Source organism: Netta rufina (genome assembly GCF_964035555.1).
Source record: "Netta rufina genome assembly, chromosome: 4".
Classification (NCBI taxonomy): Eukaryota; Metazoa; Chordata; class Aves; order Anseriformes; family Anatidae; genus Netta; species Netta rufina.
In genome coordinates this window covers 33,773,635-33,795,839 of record NC_140127.1, presented here as the reverse complement: position 1 = coordinate 33,795,839, position 22,205 = coordinate 33,773,635, and the positions used below count along the sequence as shown (strand labels likewise).

The window sequence follows — 22,205 nt, the reverse complement described above, 5'->3', positions numbered from 1 at the left end:
TGGTGAATTTCAACCATAGAAACACTTCGCATGATAAACAGTAGAACTCTTTGTCAGCTTTGAACCCTAATGAAGGAATGGTTAATTCGCAGCTAGCTTTGAAAGAGCTTTAGATTTAAATAACTGTCTCCTATTTTAGGTCAAGTACAAAACCCTAGTAAAGTGCAAATTGCAACTAAGCTATCTCAGCTCTTAAAATACCACCACTATATCCTATCTCCTCCTAAAGAAAACAAATCAGTAATTAAAAATAATGATTCTGATAAGGTAACACCTTGTCTATAACCCACTGTTCCTCATGTGCCTTTTGGGGAAAGATTTTATTAAGCATATTTAAAAGTTTAATGAACTACTCTTATTTTTTTTGTTTTGGATAATTTTTCAGAGAATACATGAAAGCCATTCTAAAGAAACAATAAACGCTTGTGTGTAGACATAAGCAGAGCTGTGGGCACTTTCTAAGCACACTCCCTGTTTTATCCAGATTCACATGCTATAGTAATCTCTGTTGTCTTTTCTCATTGAATAAAATAAAATCAGACATAGAAATATTCTGAAAGACTATTTTCTTTCATGTGAAATGTTCATTAACAAAGATGTCTGCGCATGACAAGCTTTCTACTCCTTCTTCCCCACTTGTCTGTATTTTGATCCAGGCTAGTTTTTCATCTTGCTAGATTAGACTGTACAGCTGGCTTTTATCAAATGAAAGAGCCATGAGGCAACGGTATACATAGCAACTCACCTACCAAAAACATGGGTATTGTAAATAGAAAGTTGAACCGATTTTAAAAATAATTGAAAGAACGTGCCTCAGAATCAGTTGTGAAAACAACCTAACTGCATTGGCAATACAGGTCTAAGCTCAGTGACTCTTTGGAGAAGATAGTTTAGCCACGTTATCTATGCAAATAAAGCACTGTCCTGTCTTTGGATAATGTATTCACTGCAGGCTCACTCATAACATTACATGACATTTCAAGATTTTAAAGCTTAGTTTTGTTCTGTTGCAAAACAAAATCAAGAGATTCAATGCAGTGGCAAGGGCATTCACTCAGGATGCCAGACTCTCCTATAAAATAGAATGCCCTGAATGAATCAGCACAGCGATTTTCAACTTCAGCTTACCCAAAAAACTCCCTTGCATACTTGGTTTCAATAGTGAGTTAGCATTTCTGTTTTTCTCCTTTTCTCCCTACAGCAGATATTCAAGGCCTGAGAAATTCTTCTTGACAAAAAATGCCTTTGAAACTCATTTCTGGGGGAAAACACTTCAACTAGAGAGCTCTGGGATTTGCCTAAAGGCAGGGTATATTTCTCTGTAAATTGCTCCTTGCAGAGGAAATGCTAGCTTACCCTTGCTGAAATGAGCATTTTTCAGTAAGTGCTACGCAGTAGTCAGCCTCTGTTTCTAATGCAATTGTTTGTAGTGTAGCAGGAGATAGTCTGATTCCCTAAATTCCCTGGGACACAGTTTCTCAGCAACATCTACTCATGACACTTAGTCTTTTCAATCCTTCCATGGAGATACAGCTTTCAGTCTTATCTCATCCTCAACACCAAATAGACAATAATAAGAAACTAACTCTCTACTTAATAAGAATTTTCAGGTGAGGAATTTTCATGCAAGATTAGAAATAACAAAATGAAACTAAGTATAAAACACAATTCTAATTTAAATGTAAAGATCAGGTGCCTCTATAGGCAAAAGGTACCCTCTTGTATCTAGACTCGCCAAGATTTTTCTATGACTTCAAAGTTGGAAATTTACTGCATACCAGGATACTTCTGAATAGACAAGGACAGCAATTTAAATACATTGTGTAATTTTCACTCTTCCTCAGAAAGGCTTCCTCAGAAAGGCTTACTCATCATGAGCTAGCAAGGTTTTCTTCACTAATCATTTCATACGTCTACAGGATTCTTCAGATAACGTATTTCTTGTAGCTTAAATGATCTTAACATAAATTCCTAAGACATAGCAATTCTTAGAACACTTTTAAGGCTGAACATTACAATGTTTGTAACCAAGTATCATTTTGCATATATTTCATTTAGCTTTTAGTCACTATCAATCTAAGCTTGTACCAGAGAGTAAATGTGACATCCTAGGACATGCCATTCATATTCACGACACACTTAGGAATACAGTAGTTTCATTGAATTACCTCTAGAGACATGCTGACATTGTTTCTGACCCTGGAATCTTGCATCATTTTGACTGATTTACAAAACATTTAATGAACCATTACCAAAACAGGTCTCCGAAAACACACGCTCTTCAATAAGTCTATCCCAAGATGTAAACTAAATTTTAGTCTCCTTGTCTTTACTGATGAATATCATCCAAGAGATCTTTAGAAAAACAAACTTCCTAGTACAATTTTCAAACCATATGAGGCACCAATTTGCAGTTAACTTCTGAGAGGCAACTTGTAAAATACAGAGTTTTAGATGGAGAACAAGTAATCCCCAAAATACAACCATAACATGTTTAATAAGCATAGAAACACATGCTACCCTGTGGGATGTTATATTCTGTATCACTGTGGTCACTCAGCATTCAAGCAAGGTGAATTCTGACTGGATAAAGTATGAAGAAATAGCTGTTCAGATAATCAGGGCAATGAAGAGTGTCTCAGATGAGAGGAAGCAAGAAATAGTTTGACCTTTTTCAGCCCAGAGAGACAAAGGCTGACAGTGGACACAATTGATTCAGGCAGGAGTGGGCGTGACAAGTCAAGGATGGAGAAGAGCTATAACTCTAAATGACAATGTTGGCACAATATAGTCAGTACAAACTCAGCATACTTAAATTTAGGGTGAAAACTGGAAGTTTCTATCCACCAAAAGAGACTAGAGCTGCTTTCCCATGGAATTAGTGGGAGCAAAAATAAATGAATAAACCAACCAGGTGAAAATCTGCTCAATATATATGTAAATGGCACGGTTGCCTTCAGCAATAAGTAGACCCTGGTTTTATCAGATGAAAATGTCTTTCTCAGTCCAAAGTCACTCTCTTTGTGAATTAACTGAGTCTTAGGACAATTTACAAACAGGACTGAATTACAGTAAAGAAATAAAAGTTTATGTTTATACAAAGCCTGGGTTCATAGTGTTTTCCAAAGAATACAGAGAACAATTATCCAACTGTATTTATCTGAGGATGACTCATTTAGAAGAAACTATAATTATGCTTTTAGTGAAAACATCTCTCAGTTGGAGAGGTGCTAGAATTTCAACTGCCAAGATCCAGAATCCTGTCTGACTCCATTTAAGCTATCAAGCCTTCTCTCTTCTTTTACATTATTCTTTAATTATAGATAATTTCCTTTTCAGAACAAACAACAACAAAAAATAAAAAAGAAACTTTTCACTCTTGTTTCTTTCAAGACTTTTAGTCTTCACAAGTGTTTTTTGAGAGCCTAAAATGAATTTACAATTGTTTTAAGTAGTAGGATCTATTCACTTCTAAGGCCAAATAGAAAATTTTAAGTAGGGAAGTTACCTCCAACAGCTGCTTGCTGCCTTAAATTACATTTAACATTTAATCTTTGTACCTCAAATCCATATGGAATGTGGTGGTATTTAAGTTTTGTTAAATGTTTCTATTTCTTTCTGGACTTTACTTCATTTGTAATAATAATAATATAAAAAAAAAAAAAAAAGAGAATCAGTTATCTTTGAAGTGTTTGATACTTTTAAAGAAATATTTGTTAAAACTACTGTGGAGGTATGGTAATTTTAGCTATCCAGTTACTGCATAACATTTCATGAAGTTGGGTCAAATAATTTCAGCTTTATTAGGCCACTGGGAGAAAAGCTTATGCTTCTGGATAGTACATTGTAAAAATCAAGCTGGCAAAACGAGATAGCCATGCCATGATGGTACAAATTCTGAAAATTAAATACCAAACTATCAGTCCCCCTTCTTAAAGAAAGGGTACATCTACACAACTGATTTCAGTTTTGACATTAGCAGTTGTTATCTAATACTTGGTGACTATTAGCACTTAAAAGTCTACGTACTCCAGAAGTTTACACTACTGTTTTTTTTAGTTTAACAGGGATCTGTTCTCTGTAGCAGGGCCTGTATAACACATGCAATACTCATGTATGTTCTATAAATGACAGAATTCATAGAGATTCCACTCATGATATTGAAGTACACTGACAGTGAAGCACCACTTCGTCCATAGTAGTTGGTAGAGTGTTGTACATATAATAATCGAATGTAAGACAAGAATTTTTGGGGTCCAAAATCTTGGCTACTGCTCCAACTATAAAATTTGTTCTCCCATTTTGATAATAACACCACCTATATTATAGACCTCTTATGCAGAAAAAAAAGTTTATTGCTAGAATGTTTCTCATTTTTAATGTACATAGAGCTGATCTCACTGATACTTGGTCAGTTTACATACCTTCTTACCCTTCACTCTTATGCATTTTTGCCTCATTTGGTCATGCTCCTTCTCAGGATTTGGTACAATCACACCTCTCCAGTCCTGGTATACTTTGCCTGTTGGGAAGATTAGTATGGTCTTGAAAAATATGTCATTTATCCAAATTACTTCACATTATTTATTTACTTTCTATCTACTGAATTGGTAGTTTCAGCTTGCGGAACTGGAATTGACATTTGCTTCCGATGGGGTCAGACAGGAGTTTCCGTAAAACACTTCAAATATTTTCAGGCTCATTGCCTGGATCAATGACAACAAAACTAGCAAAATCTCAAAGTCTGCATCTCATTGCATAGCTTTTAATGCCGTCCCTTTGGTATTTTCAAAGGAAAAATAAAGTCTCATTTTATCCAGATATCCTTCATAGAAAGGTGTAAAACAGCTCTGTATTATTCCATTCACTTTACCATGGAAAGAATCAGCATGGCTTCCTGTTCCTCTCTTGAAGCATGTTGGCTGCAAGACGTTCTGTTCTTTCATCTCCTGAAAATTACTTGATTTGGATGTCTCTTTTCAGATCAGGGCTGAAACCATGAACAAGGCTGCTTTTTGAAGGTATTTTAAAGAGCCAGGCTGATTTCCCATCTAACTACAACTAAACCACAGCCGGTATAATATGTGTGCCTTGTGCCAAGTCACAACTTAGTTCTCACTATCATGTGTTAATATCTTTAAAATGTTCCGAATAGTAAAGTACACACACACTACTTTACTTTCCTATCAGTTTCAACTACACTGAATTCCTGGTTCCAATACAACTTCATTTAATGAAAAATGAATGCATAAGTTAAAATCACAAATTGCCAGCTTACATTGTAAAATATTTAAAGTTCGCAAAAATAATTAAAAATAAATCTTACCTCTTTGTACAAATGAACAACTGTAAGCAGTTCTTCCATGTGATTATGTGTAATAGTGATTGTTATGTTCTGTATAACATATCACAAATTTTAAAGGTAACATGCTTAAATATCACAATAATTTTGAAACTGACAGGGTGAAAGAATTTTCTGTTCTACATTTTGAAAACATAAAACCTTGACTTCAATGAGTGCACTGCAACACCAGGGAGATCAAAAAAGCTTTATATCTCTTGCAGTAAAGGAGACCATTTCAGAAAATCTGAAAAAATTTGGCTAGTGAGTGAAATAAAAATCTCAATTATGCCAGTTTTGCTTGTTAGCTACATAACAACAGAGCTGCCATATTGGAAGGGATCAACAGCCTTTCTTGTCTACAATTCATTCTCCAAAAATAGCACACTCCATCACTTCTGAGAAAACTCTAACTGTTAACAGGTACAGAGACATTTGCAATCAGCAGAAGCCCCCTTCTCTCTAGATTGGCCGAGCTCTTCAGTCATGAAGTTTAATGTCACTAGCACATTTTAGTGTTATCATCCATAATGACTCTAGTTATTCTTGCTGGTTTACATTTTGCTATCAATAATTTCACGAAGAAACAAGTTCAAAAAGTAATTGCAGTTTTGTGAAAAGTATGTGTTATTTTTTGTTGCCATTTTGTTTGTTTGTTTGTTTGTTTGTTTTTTAGTTTTTAGTTTTAAAAATCCCTTTCATTTTTCTGTTAGGAAGAAGGGAGCACACAAAGATGGAACTTCCTGATCCATCTTTTCTTTACTACTCAGCATGCCTGAGACAGATGTACCTGTTTAACTGTCCCCTTTTGGTAGTACATTCCCCTTCTCTGAAGCTATTTCCAGATCAATTTTGTCCAGGCCTTGGACTGTAAAAGGACAATTCTGTTTCTGCCACACATTTTTTTTTTTTTGGAATGCCGAGTCCAGGACATTTATATTAGCCCTTAACAAAACAATATGCTTACTTCTATTCTACTGGTCACAATGTTTACATGTAATAGCACATGAGAGTACAAGAGCTTGGCCCTCTATCCTAAACCAACAGAAATTGTGTAATTCTGTTATGGATTTACTGATCAAAAAAGATCAAAAGTACTAGGGAATGATAACTACATCAAAAAATAGGTGTGATACAATGTTTAAGACTCAGGTCATGCTCATCTGTTTTCCTGTCAGATACTTACTATAACCTCTTCCACCAACCTAGGAGCTGCCACCACTGCCAGCCAGATCCAGCCTTCTCTCTAACATTGCTTGAATTTCTGCATGGAACTGAAGCTAGTCTCCCAGCTACTCTCAGGAAAGATGAGTTTTCTAACTACGAAGTTATTTAGGACAGAGTGACCTCTTAGACTACATTCTAAAAAACACCACAAATTCATCTCTGTATTTGATAGAGCAGGCACAGCATAATGTTAGAAAACATGCAGCTAAATGATGTTAAGCCTCTACTTGCAAGAGAGAACAGGATTTAAAGATACATCTCTTTCTTTTCAACCTTTTATATATTTGGTTAAGCAGGTTTTTGTTCAATGGGATGGATTTTATGGCTTCTAACTCTCTGTATGAATGCCTAATTCAGGGAATCCACTGCAAAATTCAGTTATTTGAGCTACTTCTAGAAACCCTGATCAGTTAGGAAATACAACAGAACATTGTCTGTTGCCTCTGTTTGCATTAATCCCTTGTCTACCAAATGAAGTCATACATGAAGAATGCCTGATATACATGTAGCTAGGCAAGAAAGATAAAGGAGTTGTGTAACGACTGCAGGCAAATATCCGAACGCAGAGACGTTCAGAGACTGGAACAGGCTGGAGCTCTCTGCTAGATTGTTTTTTCCCACCGTTCAGCACCATTCACTTTGCAATTCCAGGGGCCAGTAAGTCATAATTCAGTTTAAAAAAGAAATAAATTCCTGTTCTTTATACCTTCTCAGGTTCTCTGATGCTGAGTTTTCTCAGGTCTCAAATTAATATCACTTCTGAATTTGATCATGGCCCGTTTTGATCTCAGGCACTTTTATCTAGTCCCTTCCCATAAAGAACATTTCAGGAAGGTCAGACAAGCACTTCTAACCTCCACAGACCTTTTTTAAAGTCAAAGATTGTCACAGGAATCCTGTGAAAGATATATCTGTGTGATCCAATAAACAGATGAGAAAAAAAGAAGTGTTTAAATGAAGCTTCTCCCAAAAGCACTTTTTTCCCAGTTACTAGATGTATTTCAATCCAAAAATAAGTCCATTGGAAAGGAAGAAGAGGCAGTTAATGAAAACTCACAGCTAGCTAATGCCTTTTTAAATGGGACACTCAGATTTAATCTATAGTGCTTACATGCAATTATTAGCTAGATGATAGAATTAGCAGTTCATAGTTTAAGTATATGTATAATTTAAATGGGGGGCAGGGGGCACGAGTTTAATGAATTGGTGCTGGAGAATTAATTCAAAGTATTTCAATTTTATCCATGAATTCAGTCATAGAATGCATGAGATTGAAGTTTATATCCACTTTGACATCTCTTACACTGACAGGATAGCACAAATAAGATTGGGGCTCATCAGAGCACCAAATACATGATTGTAATCCCTGCCTAGAATACAATGTTCATTATATTTAAATAAGTTTCTACAACAAAAAATAAGTATTTTCTATATGTCTCTGGTGACTGACATCATAACAGAATTAGGATGTTGTAATGCAATTTTATATAAACATATTTGTATTTATATAAATTGTTTTATAAATATTTATGCATACAGAATCACAGAATCACAGAATCACAGAATTTCTAGGTTGGAAGAGACCTCAAGGTCATCGAGTCCAACCTCCAACCTAACGCTAACAGCCCTCCACTAAACCATATCCCTAAGCTCTACATCTAAACGTCTTTTGAAGACTTCCAGGGATGGTGACTCCACCACTTCCCTGGGCAGCCTGTTCCAGTGTCTAACAACCCTTTCAGTGAAGAAATTCTTCCTAACATCTAACCTAAAACTCCCCTGGCTCAACTTAAGCCCATTCCCCCTCGTCCTGTCACCAGGCACGTGGGAGAACAGGCCAACCCCCACCTCGCTACAGCCTCCCTTGAGGTACCTATAGAGAGCGATAAGGTCACCCCTGAGCCTCCTCTTCTCCAGGCTGAACAAGCCCAGCTCCCTCAGCCGCTCCTCGTAGGACTTGTGAATACATACAGTAAGTGATTACATACATATACAAGAATCACTAAATACAACTTCATTGCAGCAAAAAAGTCACTAGATATTCCAGAATGAATGTAAAGTTAAGCTATCTTTTAAATTCTCAGGTAACATAAGAGTACATGTATTCAAGATCACATTAGAAATTTGTAATATTTAAACATGCATTGTATTAACAGATTTCTTTGTTGCAAATTATTTTTGTTTTCAAAACTTAATTTGAACTTAATCTTGCCAATTAACTTTTTTCTTGACACATAATTTGTTTGAGGCAAACTGTAAAAGTAAACAAAATCTCAGATGTCTACTTGGATTTTGAACAATCTAAGAACTCAACTTCCAGGCAGACCAATAGAATAATCAAAACCTGATAGGATTTTAGGATTTCCTAAAATGTTCAGGGCTCAGACTTCATTTTTACATATCCAAACATTTTATTTATATATATATATATATATTTATTTATTTATTTATATTTACATGCCTAAACAAAAAGTCTGACTTCTTAGCCTCCAGTTTTGGTCTATTTTTTGAATACATTACATTTCCTTGCCTTTTTTTGATGTGGACAATACAACTTCACAGAATGGGAACTACCTGTGCCCCCATGTAGGTACAGCAGCTACCATAATTAAAAAATTACTGCTTCTTTCACCTCCAAGCTCTTTCACCTCCAAGTCTCAACCTTTGCCACTTCCAGTTTCAACTTTCAACCTATGCAAACTCCTTTGGATTGCTGCATTTTTATCTTATGGTTATCTATGTAACCTGGATTTAACTAATGCACCATGACAGGGCTCATCTTCATTTTCTCTTGTGGATTTATACTTAATATACTTTATACTTCAGAGCTTGTTAAGAGTATTCAAATGCAAGAAATTTCTAATACAAATGTTTTTAGTCTAGATGGTACAGAGGTTCTTAGTACATTTCTTATATTCCTACTGATTGATAGCTTTCATTTCATTTTTACTGATTGACGTGTTCTTGTAGACAAAGCACTAGTAACACTGAAAACTATTTTCTTTCTGCTAACTTCTTTTCCTCAACAAAAGCAGATCTGTTACTCTTTCTAATATCACAGCTACTACTGGTAACACAATTTCAGTGCCAAGTGGCCAATGTAAGATGTAATGATTCACAGTATAGAAATAGCTATTGAATTTGCAGTAATTGTACTTTTCATGTCAGGTTCAGCAGCAAGGGCAAGTATGTAGAAAAAAAACAAGCACTTCTTCCCACAGAAGAAGTATTGGTCCCTGCCAGACACAGGGTATTTTGTAGAATTCATCAGTTGCATACCACAGCCAAGGTTTTATAAACCTGGTTATTCAAATTAAGAATATATTCATTTCTTTTCATTAAAGTATCATGAAACATCCTTCTATATTCTAAACAAAGATACATATTTAGAAAATAGCTTAATATCTTTGCGAAAACATCAATTTGCTCACCAAAAATGTACCAGACAGACTGTGAATAGGAAGAAAAAGCTTCTGAAAGTGCACTCTCAAAGGTCTGTTTTTCAGGGTTGATATTACAAGTAATTAGCCTGACATTTAATAAATGACATTTCTAGGAACTGCTAAAGTTGACTTAACAAGCAAACAGAACAACCTTGTTTTGTTTATGAAAGGTAGTTGCATTGTTGCACATTTTATTTAAAACGTTTTTGCCAGCTTCTTTTGAAAACATCTGCATGCATGAAATATTTGAAATAAACATCTATAAAAATACACTGAACTTTCTATGATGGTGCTCTCTGATTCACACAAACTGATAAAAATGTCTGGTGGCAAAGCTGGTATATATTGCAACCGAGTGGGCTCATACTGGAATTATAATAAATTTACTTTCACCTAAAGATTTTTTTTTTTCCTAAGCATATTTCAATTCATAAGCAATTCAGACTGCATTTTATATTTTGGTAAAAAAAAAAAAAAAAAAAAGAAGATATGCTGAAATTATACATCCTTAAACTCTTCCTAAACATTGGAATCAAGAATGAGAGTAGGAATTAATAATTATTACTTCGAAGAATCAAGAATGCATGTGTTTGTCCAGTTATCCAACCCAGAGAATGGGTTTGTTTACAAGCAACACATTTCAAATGTGCTTAGAAAACCAGAGTAATTCAAGAATACATCTGAAATTTAGTCACATTTCCTGCTTGTGTTAAGGAAAATAGTAAGTGTTTATATCGTATGATGGTCTCATCAGCTTTATTTCTGTGTACTAGAAATCCTGAGTTTTCTTTCAAGTGTCTATAATATCAGAGCATTATTCACCCAGTTCAGCTGCTTTGTTAGCTTACCCACACCTCCCAAGGGAAAAGAATGGAGTCTTCAATCTGAATAGAGGAAATCTAATTATAATTAGGATTCCTATATAGCATTTGCAAATAGGGTTTTGTAATTTGGGGGAAAATGAGGTTGTGCATATGTCTGTGCATGTGTGATGACTTTTGCTTCATTAGTTAACCATGGGATGATGAAGATCTACAGAGCAATCCTGTTTAAAATGAAAGGTGTTGCAAATCCCACTGACCTTTTTTTTTTTCCACCTAGTTCCAGAGTTCAGTGATGATTTGGTCTTCTGAACCAGGAACAGGAGCTGTCTCTAGATGCTTGAGAATATGTACACAGAATAACATGTACACAGAAAGGTCTAGAAAAAAAAAGTTTGAGGTCTGGAGTGCATAACACATGAAAGCATGACATGTGAATTGTTAGAATGAGAAAAATCATTGACAAATGTCCTATCATCTTTGCTTCTTGACATTTTGGGAGAAAAAGAAACATGACTTTTTCTCATTCTTTATTTTTTTCACTAATACTTTTTACAACTTGAAGGTGACAGAAAATAAATATATATATTAAAAAAAAAAAAAAAAAAAAAAGCTTTTTGGCAAATAAAAATAATATAGAGTTTTCCATTGCATAAAACTAGTGCTTACTGATGATGAAAATATTATGCTGCTACAATGGCAGCTTCATCAAAGCAATACTGGATTTACAATTTCAATGAACAAAACACAGTTTATCTCAGCACACATCTTAATATCCTAGGGGTCCTTCATTAAAACTGTATCGTCATGGGGACGTTAATGGAAGATGTCCCTAAAACTTCCAGTTCAGAAAAGATACCGTTTCCATTCGCACTTCTTCAGATCTCTCCTGCTACACCTTGTAGGTCTTCTGTTGAACGCCCTGTCCTGATCCTACCAGCTAATCTTCCCCCTTCATCCCTTTGTGTAGCAAATCCAGTTCAGTTCCAACCACCCAGTGATACCCTATTTCATGACCATTCTTTACCTAAGTCATATAAACCCTTCCATTAATGAACTCACTTTGTGCCCACAAGGCACTTCTTTGGGCCTATTTTATTTTACTGAAAATGCAAACAGGGAAAAGAATCTTGTATACATATGAATGAATTATGTTCCCTCAGAAAAAAAATCTTTGAACTGCATTTTTCCTTCCCTCCTTCCCCTTCTCTTGTCACCATGGGTTCTTTTTGAAATGTGCTTTCACAGCAGCTCTTCACTGAAGTGAATGCTACTACTTTGGGACCTTGGTATTTGTGCAGTAATTACTATTGTTCAGCCCTGTATGTAATAGGCATGTGAGAGGACTACTAAAAATACAGCAGCACTCAAAGACTGCCTGTAAAACCTTTAGAAATACATACAAAGCTGTAGTCCCCAAAACAAATCCTGTTCCAATCAGTGAAGCTTTTCTATTAAGCTGTAATGCAGAAATACAAGAAATAACTCTAGGGCAGGAGAAAAAGAGGAAAGAATAAAGACTGTAGTTCAAATAACCATGGCCTTGGTCAGGAGAGCAGAAGACTATTTTATCACTGCTGCAAACTGATCTCATTTTTTCAAACATCTCAAAATCAAGCTACCTCTAATTTGCTCGTAAAAGCCTTTGATTGTATCAACAAAACATCAAAGGGCCTGAGCAATATATCATGTGAATATCTTTCATAAAGGTCAAATTGTTCTGCCTTGTAATGTGAAATCTCCTTATCTTTTTATTTCATGATTTGAGCTCTATTTGAAAATGCACTCTTTATTTGCAGCACTATGGGTGGGTTTTCTCCTTTCCTTCCTTCAAAACTTATTTCCAGCTAACAGTCTCCCTTATGAAATGAATCAATGTTTCACACACTTTTCCATGAAAAAGCCCCATCAGCTGTGTATCTTTATGTTATTAAACAAGTGTGAGGTGTTTTTTTTTCTGATAGATGTATGACCATTAACTGTGTTGAATCAAGCAAGAAAAATAGCCGGTTCCCAAATTCCCTCTTATAAGATGGAAGTGAGCCATCATAAAACATAACACCCACAAATTGTGCTAGATGGCTTGAAATTATACTTGTTCGAGTGTTAATTACCAATAACCCCAGCATTTTAGAAGCACATAATTGAAAAGCCAGTTACAATGGTATCTAAAAATGATCACATACCTTCATCTGACACTATTTTTTTTTTTTTTTTTTTTTGACAGAAAAATTGGTCATTTCTCTTATACAATAAGAAAAAATTAGGTAAATGTGCCTGAAGCAGACAGGAGTAATTTGATTGTTTCTTAAAAACCCATTTATATTGAGGACTCAAATTGAATCCCAGCCTTGGAAAAATGATTTTTTTTTTCCATTCTACCTAGGTGTGACTGACTATAGATTATCTAAAATGGTGACACAAAAGAGAATTAGAGCTAGACTTATGCTGCTGCTGAAGCCCAGCAACTAGCCAGTGTCCCTTTAAAGGGGAAAAAGAGGGTGCAGATATTTTCACAATGAGTGAACTTTGGATGCAGTATGATTCTGCAACAAATCCTGTTTAGAAGTGAGCCCAAGTCACATACTAAGGCCTCCATCTTTTGGCAGTCCTTCAGCTCTAAAGATCAGATTTTCAAAACTGTTCAGCTGTCATAGATAATGCAGTACCATCCAACACTTGGCCTTTCAGCTTCTGGCCTTTATTGTACCAAGTCTTTTATTCAGAAAGCAGATTTCTTATTAGTGTCATCTGTTAAGCCAGAAAAGAAAAAATTACTTTCCCTGTAAAAGATATTTTTCAACAGTGCATTCAGAAGTGCTAATGTTAATATGTTTTTTCATAGAGGATCTATTTGTGGAAAATATAGGTTTGGCAAAAATTTAGATATATATGGCTTCTGAGATTCTTTTTTCTATCAACTACCAGCTATATATACATGAACAGTGACTTGGAAGCAGTACACTGTTTTAACTCAGTAACAGAAAGGTGAAGGACCTGAACCAGGCTTTGTTATCCAGGATGAACCACTGTGGAGAATGCAGTATTACTTTATTGAGCAAGTCCAACCATAAAAACTAGGTGGTCTTGCAGGTGTTCCAATCACATCATTTCTAAGTATAAAATAACTGGCTTTCTTGAAACACCTCACACATTACTAAGAGTGCTGCTGATATATTCAGTGAGTCTATCTTTAGCCATGGTTTTGCAAAAATGGGCAAAATGAATGTTGTTACCAGCCCTTCCCATCAAAATCAGTCAATGCTTTTCCATTACAATGTCCCATTTACAGCTACTTAAAAGAAAACTTCAAGTACTGAATCTGAAGTTCTCTTTGTTGAGCATACGCGTCTTAAAAACAAATCAACAACTAAATCAAAACCAACCAACCAAACAAACAAACAAAACATCCCCTAGACAAAAGATGAATTCCAACCTTCCCCCTCGTATTCTGCTAGAAAATCATTATTCCATAAGACAGAAATAGAGGTGGGCAACAGAATGAAAAAGCTGAACTAAGTTCAAGCCAATGCTTGATTGTGACTCATCTCTGTTCATGAATAAGGATGAACCAAGTCAGTGCAAGGTTTCTGGCATTATTTCCTTATCATCAAATATGTTTTATTTTTCACATATTTGTCATCAGTTCCTTTGGCTTGGATTGTTTTTGGCTGATGGAGATAAGCTAGACCCTTGATTTAACTCAGCATTTAACTATCTAGCTCACTGAAAGAGAAATATTCTGCATTCAACCACCTTTATATGAGGAATAACATATCGTAAAAAGAGAAAAGACAGTATGAGAGTTCTGTTCAAAAAATTCAGACTTTTGCTGAGAGGAGGAGGAATGAAAAACAGACTATAGGCCAACTTTCAAGCTGCTTAGGCTCTTGCAGGTCACAGTGGTTCTCCAGAAGAAAAGAATCAGGCTACTTCAGAGTTTACATGGCCCTAATCCCATCTAGTTCCCCTGTAACCTATCACTTATATGAACTTTATTTAGCAATGTTGGGTAGAGGACAGTAGAAGAAGCACTTGTATTCCTCTCTCCTTGTCTCTGCTTGTGGAATGTCTCTCCAGAGTCCCAGAGTAAGACTGCCACCAAGAAATAATGACATAAATATGCCGCCTCTCTGTCATACAAGATGGCAGTATGAACCCTAACAGGGTCATGGAAATAGTGTAAGGAGCTATATCAATAAGCTCAGAGGCGATCAGTGACCATTACTCTTCTTATCATTTGAAAAAAAAGAAAGATAGGCTGATACTTATTTGGCATTAACAAATAAATGGATCATATTAATTGTGTACTACACATATAAACTGTATCTGTAAGCAGTGGATCAATAGATGTCAGGAGCTCAAGTGTGTTTTTATGTAGTGATATACACACAAACATAGTAATTTACAAGAACTGATATTTGTCTATAGTCTTCAAGCTCTTTCTCATATTTTTAATTGAATGAATGATTTAGCTTTCCTAACAATGTATCAGCCTCTTCTACAAGAGTAATTATGATATTCACAATTTAATATGCAGTTCAGACGCAGAGGAATATGACCAAATCTGTACAAACATTTACAAAATTAGTCAATTTTTGTTCCCAGAAGATATGGAAAAAGCTCTGGCCATCTTACTTTACAAGACAGCTGGACTAATGCCATTTGCTGAAAACATTTTAGAATGAATCCTGACATTTTTCATCAAATAATTTACTGTTTTTTACTGAAGACTTAGGTATTCAGATAGTCTGACAGTTGCTTGAATGTGGTTTGAAGAATATTGGCACTAATCACTGAATAAATTATTAGAAAATATATATCTATATATTTTATATTCCTAGCCATTTCCATCACTATTTGTCAGTTCCTAGTTTTTCATGACAAAATCCACTAAAACTAAGAAGCACTTTTAGCTCAAGAAGGGTGTTAACTTGCAGTTTGTATTCTTTTAGTAAACAAAACCAAAGAGGAATATTTTTACAAATGTATGCAATAAAAATATTAGAAAACATTAAATAGATTTAAAATATGTATTATTAGAAATCACCATTTTGGCAGATATTGCAAGCGTATAATTATGGGGCTGTCTTATAAAGATGTGTAACAAACTTAATCACATAGCTGATCTGATGCTCACCCTCAACTTTCACTACCAAGAGAATAAATGTAAAAATAATACCAATAAAATAATACACTATTTTGTTTTAAAATATGCTGTTAGATTATGTTTCTCTCTCTTTTCATTCATGACCCCTGCACTGCAATCTAATCTGCAAGCATTCGCATAGCGAAATCAATGATTTTGCACAAATCTAGGGCTTGCTCACATATATCAGTTCAAAGAACCAAATATGACAATATCTGAAAGTAAAAACAACTATGTCCTTTCAAAAGCACAGTCAGAATTTTTTTTTGCAAGATTGTCTCACATTCTTATGTTCCACTGAATAGCGTTTCATCTCTCTCGCTGATACCACAAAGGTTTCTATTCTTCATCAGAGAGTAGATGTGCACAGCAGGAATGGTTGGAGCAGGATATCCAGTCTTGCTGACCAGCAGATCTGGGCCAGCTAGGATGGAAAAGTAATCCTGTGCTGAATGGACAGTTACAGATTGCTTCCTCCTTGTAATAGAGGGAGGAGCAAAACACAAACCATAATTGAGACCTACTCTCTGCCCAATCTGACCCGGGGAAGTGGACAACCATAGGTTGCTGCTGAGTGAGTTTAAGGCAAGTGGCCATACTGCAATTTAATCCTAAAGAGCAAACAGGTAAAGCTTTTCAGAGCCTTTCTTTGCCATTTTTAACAATATCGGTAAACACATTGTGGATATACTATTAACATTCAGGTTCATTGAGACAGCAGTATCCTATTGATAGTACCTTAAATCATCTCTTTTTTGTCTGCTTGCATGAAAATTTAGATGTTGAAATGTGTAAAAGCCCTAAACAGAAGGCATGGATATTAACTCATTCTCAATACCTGATTGTTTCAGAATCCATTGTTTTTATCATAGCCTTGCATTTCCTTGTACTAAGTCTCTAGAGTGTAGAGAAAAGGGGAAGATCAGAGCAGACAGATCATTTTGCTGCTAGCAACAGACTGCCTGGGGACTTTTAAGTGCAGTAGATTAAGAAAATGTTTAGTGACTAATATGATTCAGAGCCCAGTTAAGTCTGTGAAAGCCCTAAGAGGCATTTATGGCAAACTTATTTTTGTTATTGTTTCTGTTTATCAAGGAAAATTCAGGTCAAATGAGCGTCTTATTTTCACAAGTCAAATCTTTTTACCTGATTCTCAGTGCCCTTTGAAACTGATTAAGTTCTTTAGGTCTCAAAAGTATTATGTCTCCAATATTGCACCAGAAACTTTAACTGTAAATCTCTTGCCATCACATTATTTTTAGTGAATTTGCATGGAGGAATAGTTCAGTCTTTCAGCTGGCCCTTCTACTACAGCAGCTCAGGCTAGTGATAAGCTAATAGAAGCAGAAGTCAGGATTCAAGCAGTCAGTGGCAAAGGCAAGGCCCAGATGAGGGTCAGAAGATCCATCCTGCAAAGTGGGATGGATCAAAACAAAGAAGGCTGCCGCAGTATTATTAGGCAGGCTGTTTGGCAGCAGGAAACAGCTGGGACAGAGGGTAGATAGAAGGACAAAGATCCAAAAGTCAAGATCAAGAACCAAGGCTGAAGCAGACAGAAGCACGTTAGGCTTCAGGATCACAGAGCCCCACTAGTGCCACATGCAATACACTGGAAAAAACATCTACGAGTGCAGAGCACAGCACTGTGTGGGCTGCTGCAGGGAAAGTTAACTCCATCACAGATAGACCCAGCACAACATCAGTGAAGATTTCAGGCCAGTATCTATGTCCCTGGGGAACTGACTGTGGCCAGGCCATTTGACTGTTCGGATTGACAGTGATAAGATATCTGGGTATCCAAGTGAGGTTTGGAAGAGAGTTCATGCATGCCAGAATTGCTCAAGAATGGGACTTCATAGCAGTACAGTCAGTCATACAGGTTCTTAGTACATGGTCATGTGTACAAAGAAATATGTGTAATGGCACACAGCAAAACACAGTAAGACACCTCTCACTTTGGCTTTGAAGGCTAGAGCACAAAGGTTTCACGTAAAGTAGTAAGCCCTGTTCACTGGGAAAGGGTTAGGAGATAAATACAGAGTATTGTCCCTGAGATACTTGGATTTACAAATAAAATCTGAAAGTTACAAAAAAAAAAAAATCTAAATTGGTCTAGCATCATTCTAAACATTTTCAAGTTTTGCAGAACATTAGAAAAAAAATAATTATGAGGATTGTTCTTTGAAAATACCTCTCTCAAAAACAAAGAAAACAACCGACCTAAAAGGTAATTTTTTTTTCCTAATATTCCTAATATACATAGATTATCTACTCTCTGCACCACAATGGGATTTACACCTCTTTACCTTTGTGTGTGATCTGAAACCCAGGAATATCGCATGGTCTAGGAGAAGCACTGGGTGAATCCAAGGATCTGCTTTAAAAAAAATAAAATAACAATCTTGTCTCTATTTCTAGAAGATCACATTGCAAACTAAACCTTCATATTGTGTAAAATATCACTTTGAAATATGTTTTAAAACACTTGAAAGTCTAAGTGAACCATTCGAATAAACAGTAGCTTTTGGGTTGGGAACCTGCTAATTGAGGAGTGTTTAATTTCCAAAATAGCTGTCCTTTTAAGATGTACTTAAAAGTCATTATAATCTAAAAACTACCTTGTAATAATAGAAAATAAATAGATAGCTTCATTCTAGTTCTTCACAGACTGACTTCTGTCATTGTGATTGCAATTAGCTGTCACATGGTATTGTGACTATGAAAGTCAAAGAATGAAAGTAAACAAATATTTTCTATAGTAGAACTGTAAAACACAAATTTATCTGTATTGGTAAAGTCTGGGCAAGCAGCATTGCCTACAGATATACTGTAGATGTTACTTTAACAGGCATCAGTGAGACAGGAGTGACTTCTGTGAAGCTTCCTTCTCTTTTGAATGGGTGGGAGCAGGCTCCTCTGGCCTCTGCCTCTTCATAGTAATGCCAATCTGTCTGCTCATCTGTTCACAGGCTGCTCTGCAGAATAATTCCAGCAGTTCCAGATGTTTCGTTTATCTTACCATTAAAACAATGTTGTATGTAGCTGTCACACTGAATAATTTCAGAAATAAAAAAGTATATTCCACCAGAAAAATCAGTTACTGAAAACTACTCAGTGTTCACCTGTTTGCTGAATTACATGTATATTTAGTCAGGGAGATTGTGCTTATGTGCTTCATTAAATATATAAATATGTTAACATAAATGTGTTTCTCTAAAATGTTTTAACCTAGCTGTTTAACTATAGTTAGTTTTGCATAATGCTGTGCACTGAAAACTTGCTCACACTGGGAAGCAAGTTTGTTTCCATGGCCGGTTTCTAGAACTGTTCTGAAATTACAAACAGCCACAAGAGCCTCCATGGGATAAACACATCTCATTTTCAGCTCTGGTTTGCAAATGAGCCTATCAGGAACTGCCATAGATGATAGCAACACCAAGTGCTTTTAAAACTTGAGCATGTTTTTTCCAGACCTGCTGTGCAACCAGGAATCCAGGTATTTGTGAAAGATGAATAGGAAACTCATAGAAAGAAAATCACTATCACAACATACAATGTATGTAATTGAGTTTGGTATTTAGGTATGCTATCATACAAAATTGTATTTTTCTTTTTATATATTTAATAGCCAAATTTGTGTTCATAATATCAAGATACAGGATCCAATATGTATAGAAAGCTACTTCTTGAGGTTTATAAGATTTCATCAGTGTTAAAGGTTTTTATCCTTAGCCTTTTGCTTATCCCAATATCTTGTAACAGCCACCAAGGAAACTGTTATCATTTGGAAGCATAGCACCTAATTCTGCTTTATCACTGAGCTACATTACACTTTCCAAAAATAAAATCCAGATTATACACCTTAGTTTTAAAACCTTCATGTTCCTTTATAATACACTCCAGGAGTGATCAGCAAGCTGATCTTAAATTGTTTCTGAATTTTAAATATGAAGGAAAAGGTGGTTACTTGAGATACTTAGGCTGAAAAGAGATTACACTGAAAGTAATATAAGATGAAATCAGAAGTACAGCTATAATTTAATTTTCTTGGGAGTACCACCACTGGAAGCATAAATAAATTCACAAGGACTTTGGAAGACTAAATGAGCTTTCCTGCTATTCTGAAGAATCATAAGAGCCTTATGTAAGAGAAGGCAAAAGAGAAATTCCAAACAGGTTTTTCCATCAATTTTTAGTTAAGGGTTCATGTTCATGCACTACTTATTAAGGTGGGACAGTACCAGTTTTATTTCCAGCCAGGTCTCTACACTTAAATAAATATATACAATTGTAATGTGTGCCCTTCAAGTAGCCAGGTAATGTTACTATTTTCACTTAGAAAACACATTAGAAGGTGCAAATACAACCACAAGAATAGGAGAATGTAACAGGCATACAGAAAAATTTCAAATAAAGCAGGGTTGTCTGCAATCTGTTGTCACAAAGATGCCAGTAAACTCAAAGTAGTCAAAAATATTCAGGATTAGAGACCTCAATACAACATCCATTTGCTCATGACCATCCTCCCCCTGCTTTTTCTGCTTAGTGGCCTTTTAGTGATATTTTTAAGTTTTATGATTCCACTTCTACTTTCTATCTAAATGCACACAAGAAGTGGGAGGAGCAGAGGGGATACTAAATAGTGGAAACCCTGCAAAATCATCAGATAAAAAATTTAGTAATTATGTTAAGGTTTGTTCTTTTGGGAAGCAGGAGCAAATGAAAAGTGTTTCACAAACTGCAATTTTGTCTCCCTTTGAGGATATGTGGAAACAAGCAGCCAAAGCTCACTGATAGAGCTGAAACGTTTCCTGTGAGCAGCCATATTCATTGTGCTCATTCCAAGGCAAATATAATTACCCTGTGAAATAGATAAAACAAGTCTGTAAGACTACACAGTTAGATCTCTATATTCTCCTACCAATATTTCAATCTCAAATTGAAATTGAAAATCTTCCACCAGGAGTGTTCCTTAAAGTGCTAGGATTCAGATGATAAAAGGAAGGTATTCTCAACAGTTTTGAGGTATTATTATTAGAAAGGTGTTTAAAATGATAATAAGGATGTTTGAGGAATCTTCAAAATTACCAAAAGCATAAAGCAACTTTTGGTAAGATTTAACTTGCAAAGTGTCTTCCAAGAAGGCAAATAAATATCCGTAGTGGGCTTCATTACTCATGTTACCGGGTGGGCATGTGTTCACACACATGGGCTGCAGCCACGAGTAAACGCTTATTCAGTTAGGAGCTGCACAGCCCAGGTCTGTGTCTGTTCACAAGAGGTGATACTGCCATAAGGGAGAAACGTGCCATGGAATGATTAGGCCATACTGATCAGAACAGAATGAAGAGAAAAGTTCACTCTGAGGAGCAGAACTGGGCCTGTGGTAAAGAAGATCACCATTCTGTCCAAGGTCACCACTAATGAACTGGGCCAGAATCATTCAGGTTGGAAAAGACCTCTAAGATTAACTAGTCCAGCACTAACAAGACTACCACTAAACCATGCTACCAAGTTCTACATCTACACATTTTTTTAAGACCTCCAGGGATGGTGACCTAACCGCATCTCAGGGCAGCTTATTCCAATGCTGCACAACCCTTTCAAGTATATCATCAGAAAAATAGCTTCTCCTGCATTTTTCACTGAGATCTTGGGACTAATCTATCTATTCAAGAGGCACTACAGAACTCCATAAAAATAAACAAGAAATCAAACAGAACTACAGAACATTTTTCCTGGAACCTTCAGAAAACAAATTTCTGTAATTTCTCAAAGAATTTGCAGTATGAAATTTACAGCAAGTATAATATATAGTCTGTAAAAAGAGAACATGAACTTCTTTATTTGCCTTTGAGAGGGAAAACAAGTAATAGTTTACCTCTCTCATATCTTACCTGAGAGATGAAAATTTCTCCTTTTTCTCATTCTTCAAAGCTCTACTTACTGTGTCAATCCCAGACAACAACTCAGTTATACTTATTCTCTCTATGAAAAAGGGAAGTAATATTAAAAAAGAGTTAGAATATATTAATTTGTATATGTATAAGCACAGCTAGCCCAAGAAACCCAAGAGAGACACCAAGTCATTACGTTTTTGTTATTGTTTTTGTTTTTGTTTTCAGTAAAGAAGAGTATGAGAAATTTCTCAGGGAAACTACAAACATATGCACATACTGCAAACAGACGTTCTCTCCAATGTCGCTCTGCAATTAATTTTGGAC

The 22,205-nt window shown here is 35.7% G+C and overlaps 1 protein-coding gene across 1 annotated transcript in view; it reads right to left on the bottom strand.

The window, feature by feature from the left end:
* IQCM (IQ motif containing M) overlaps positions 1-22,205 on the bottom strand; it is a gene marked incomplete at both ends in the record, with an annotated part of 204,548 nt that overhangs the window by 77,737 nt on the left and 104,606 nt on the right. Inside the window, 2 exon segments of the mRNA XM_084286067.1 lie at positions 18,288-18,358; positions 21,879-21,969. Of these exon segments, the coding sequence (XP_084142193.1) occupies positions 18,288-18,358; positions 21,879-21,969 (162 nt within the window).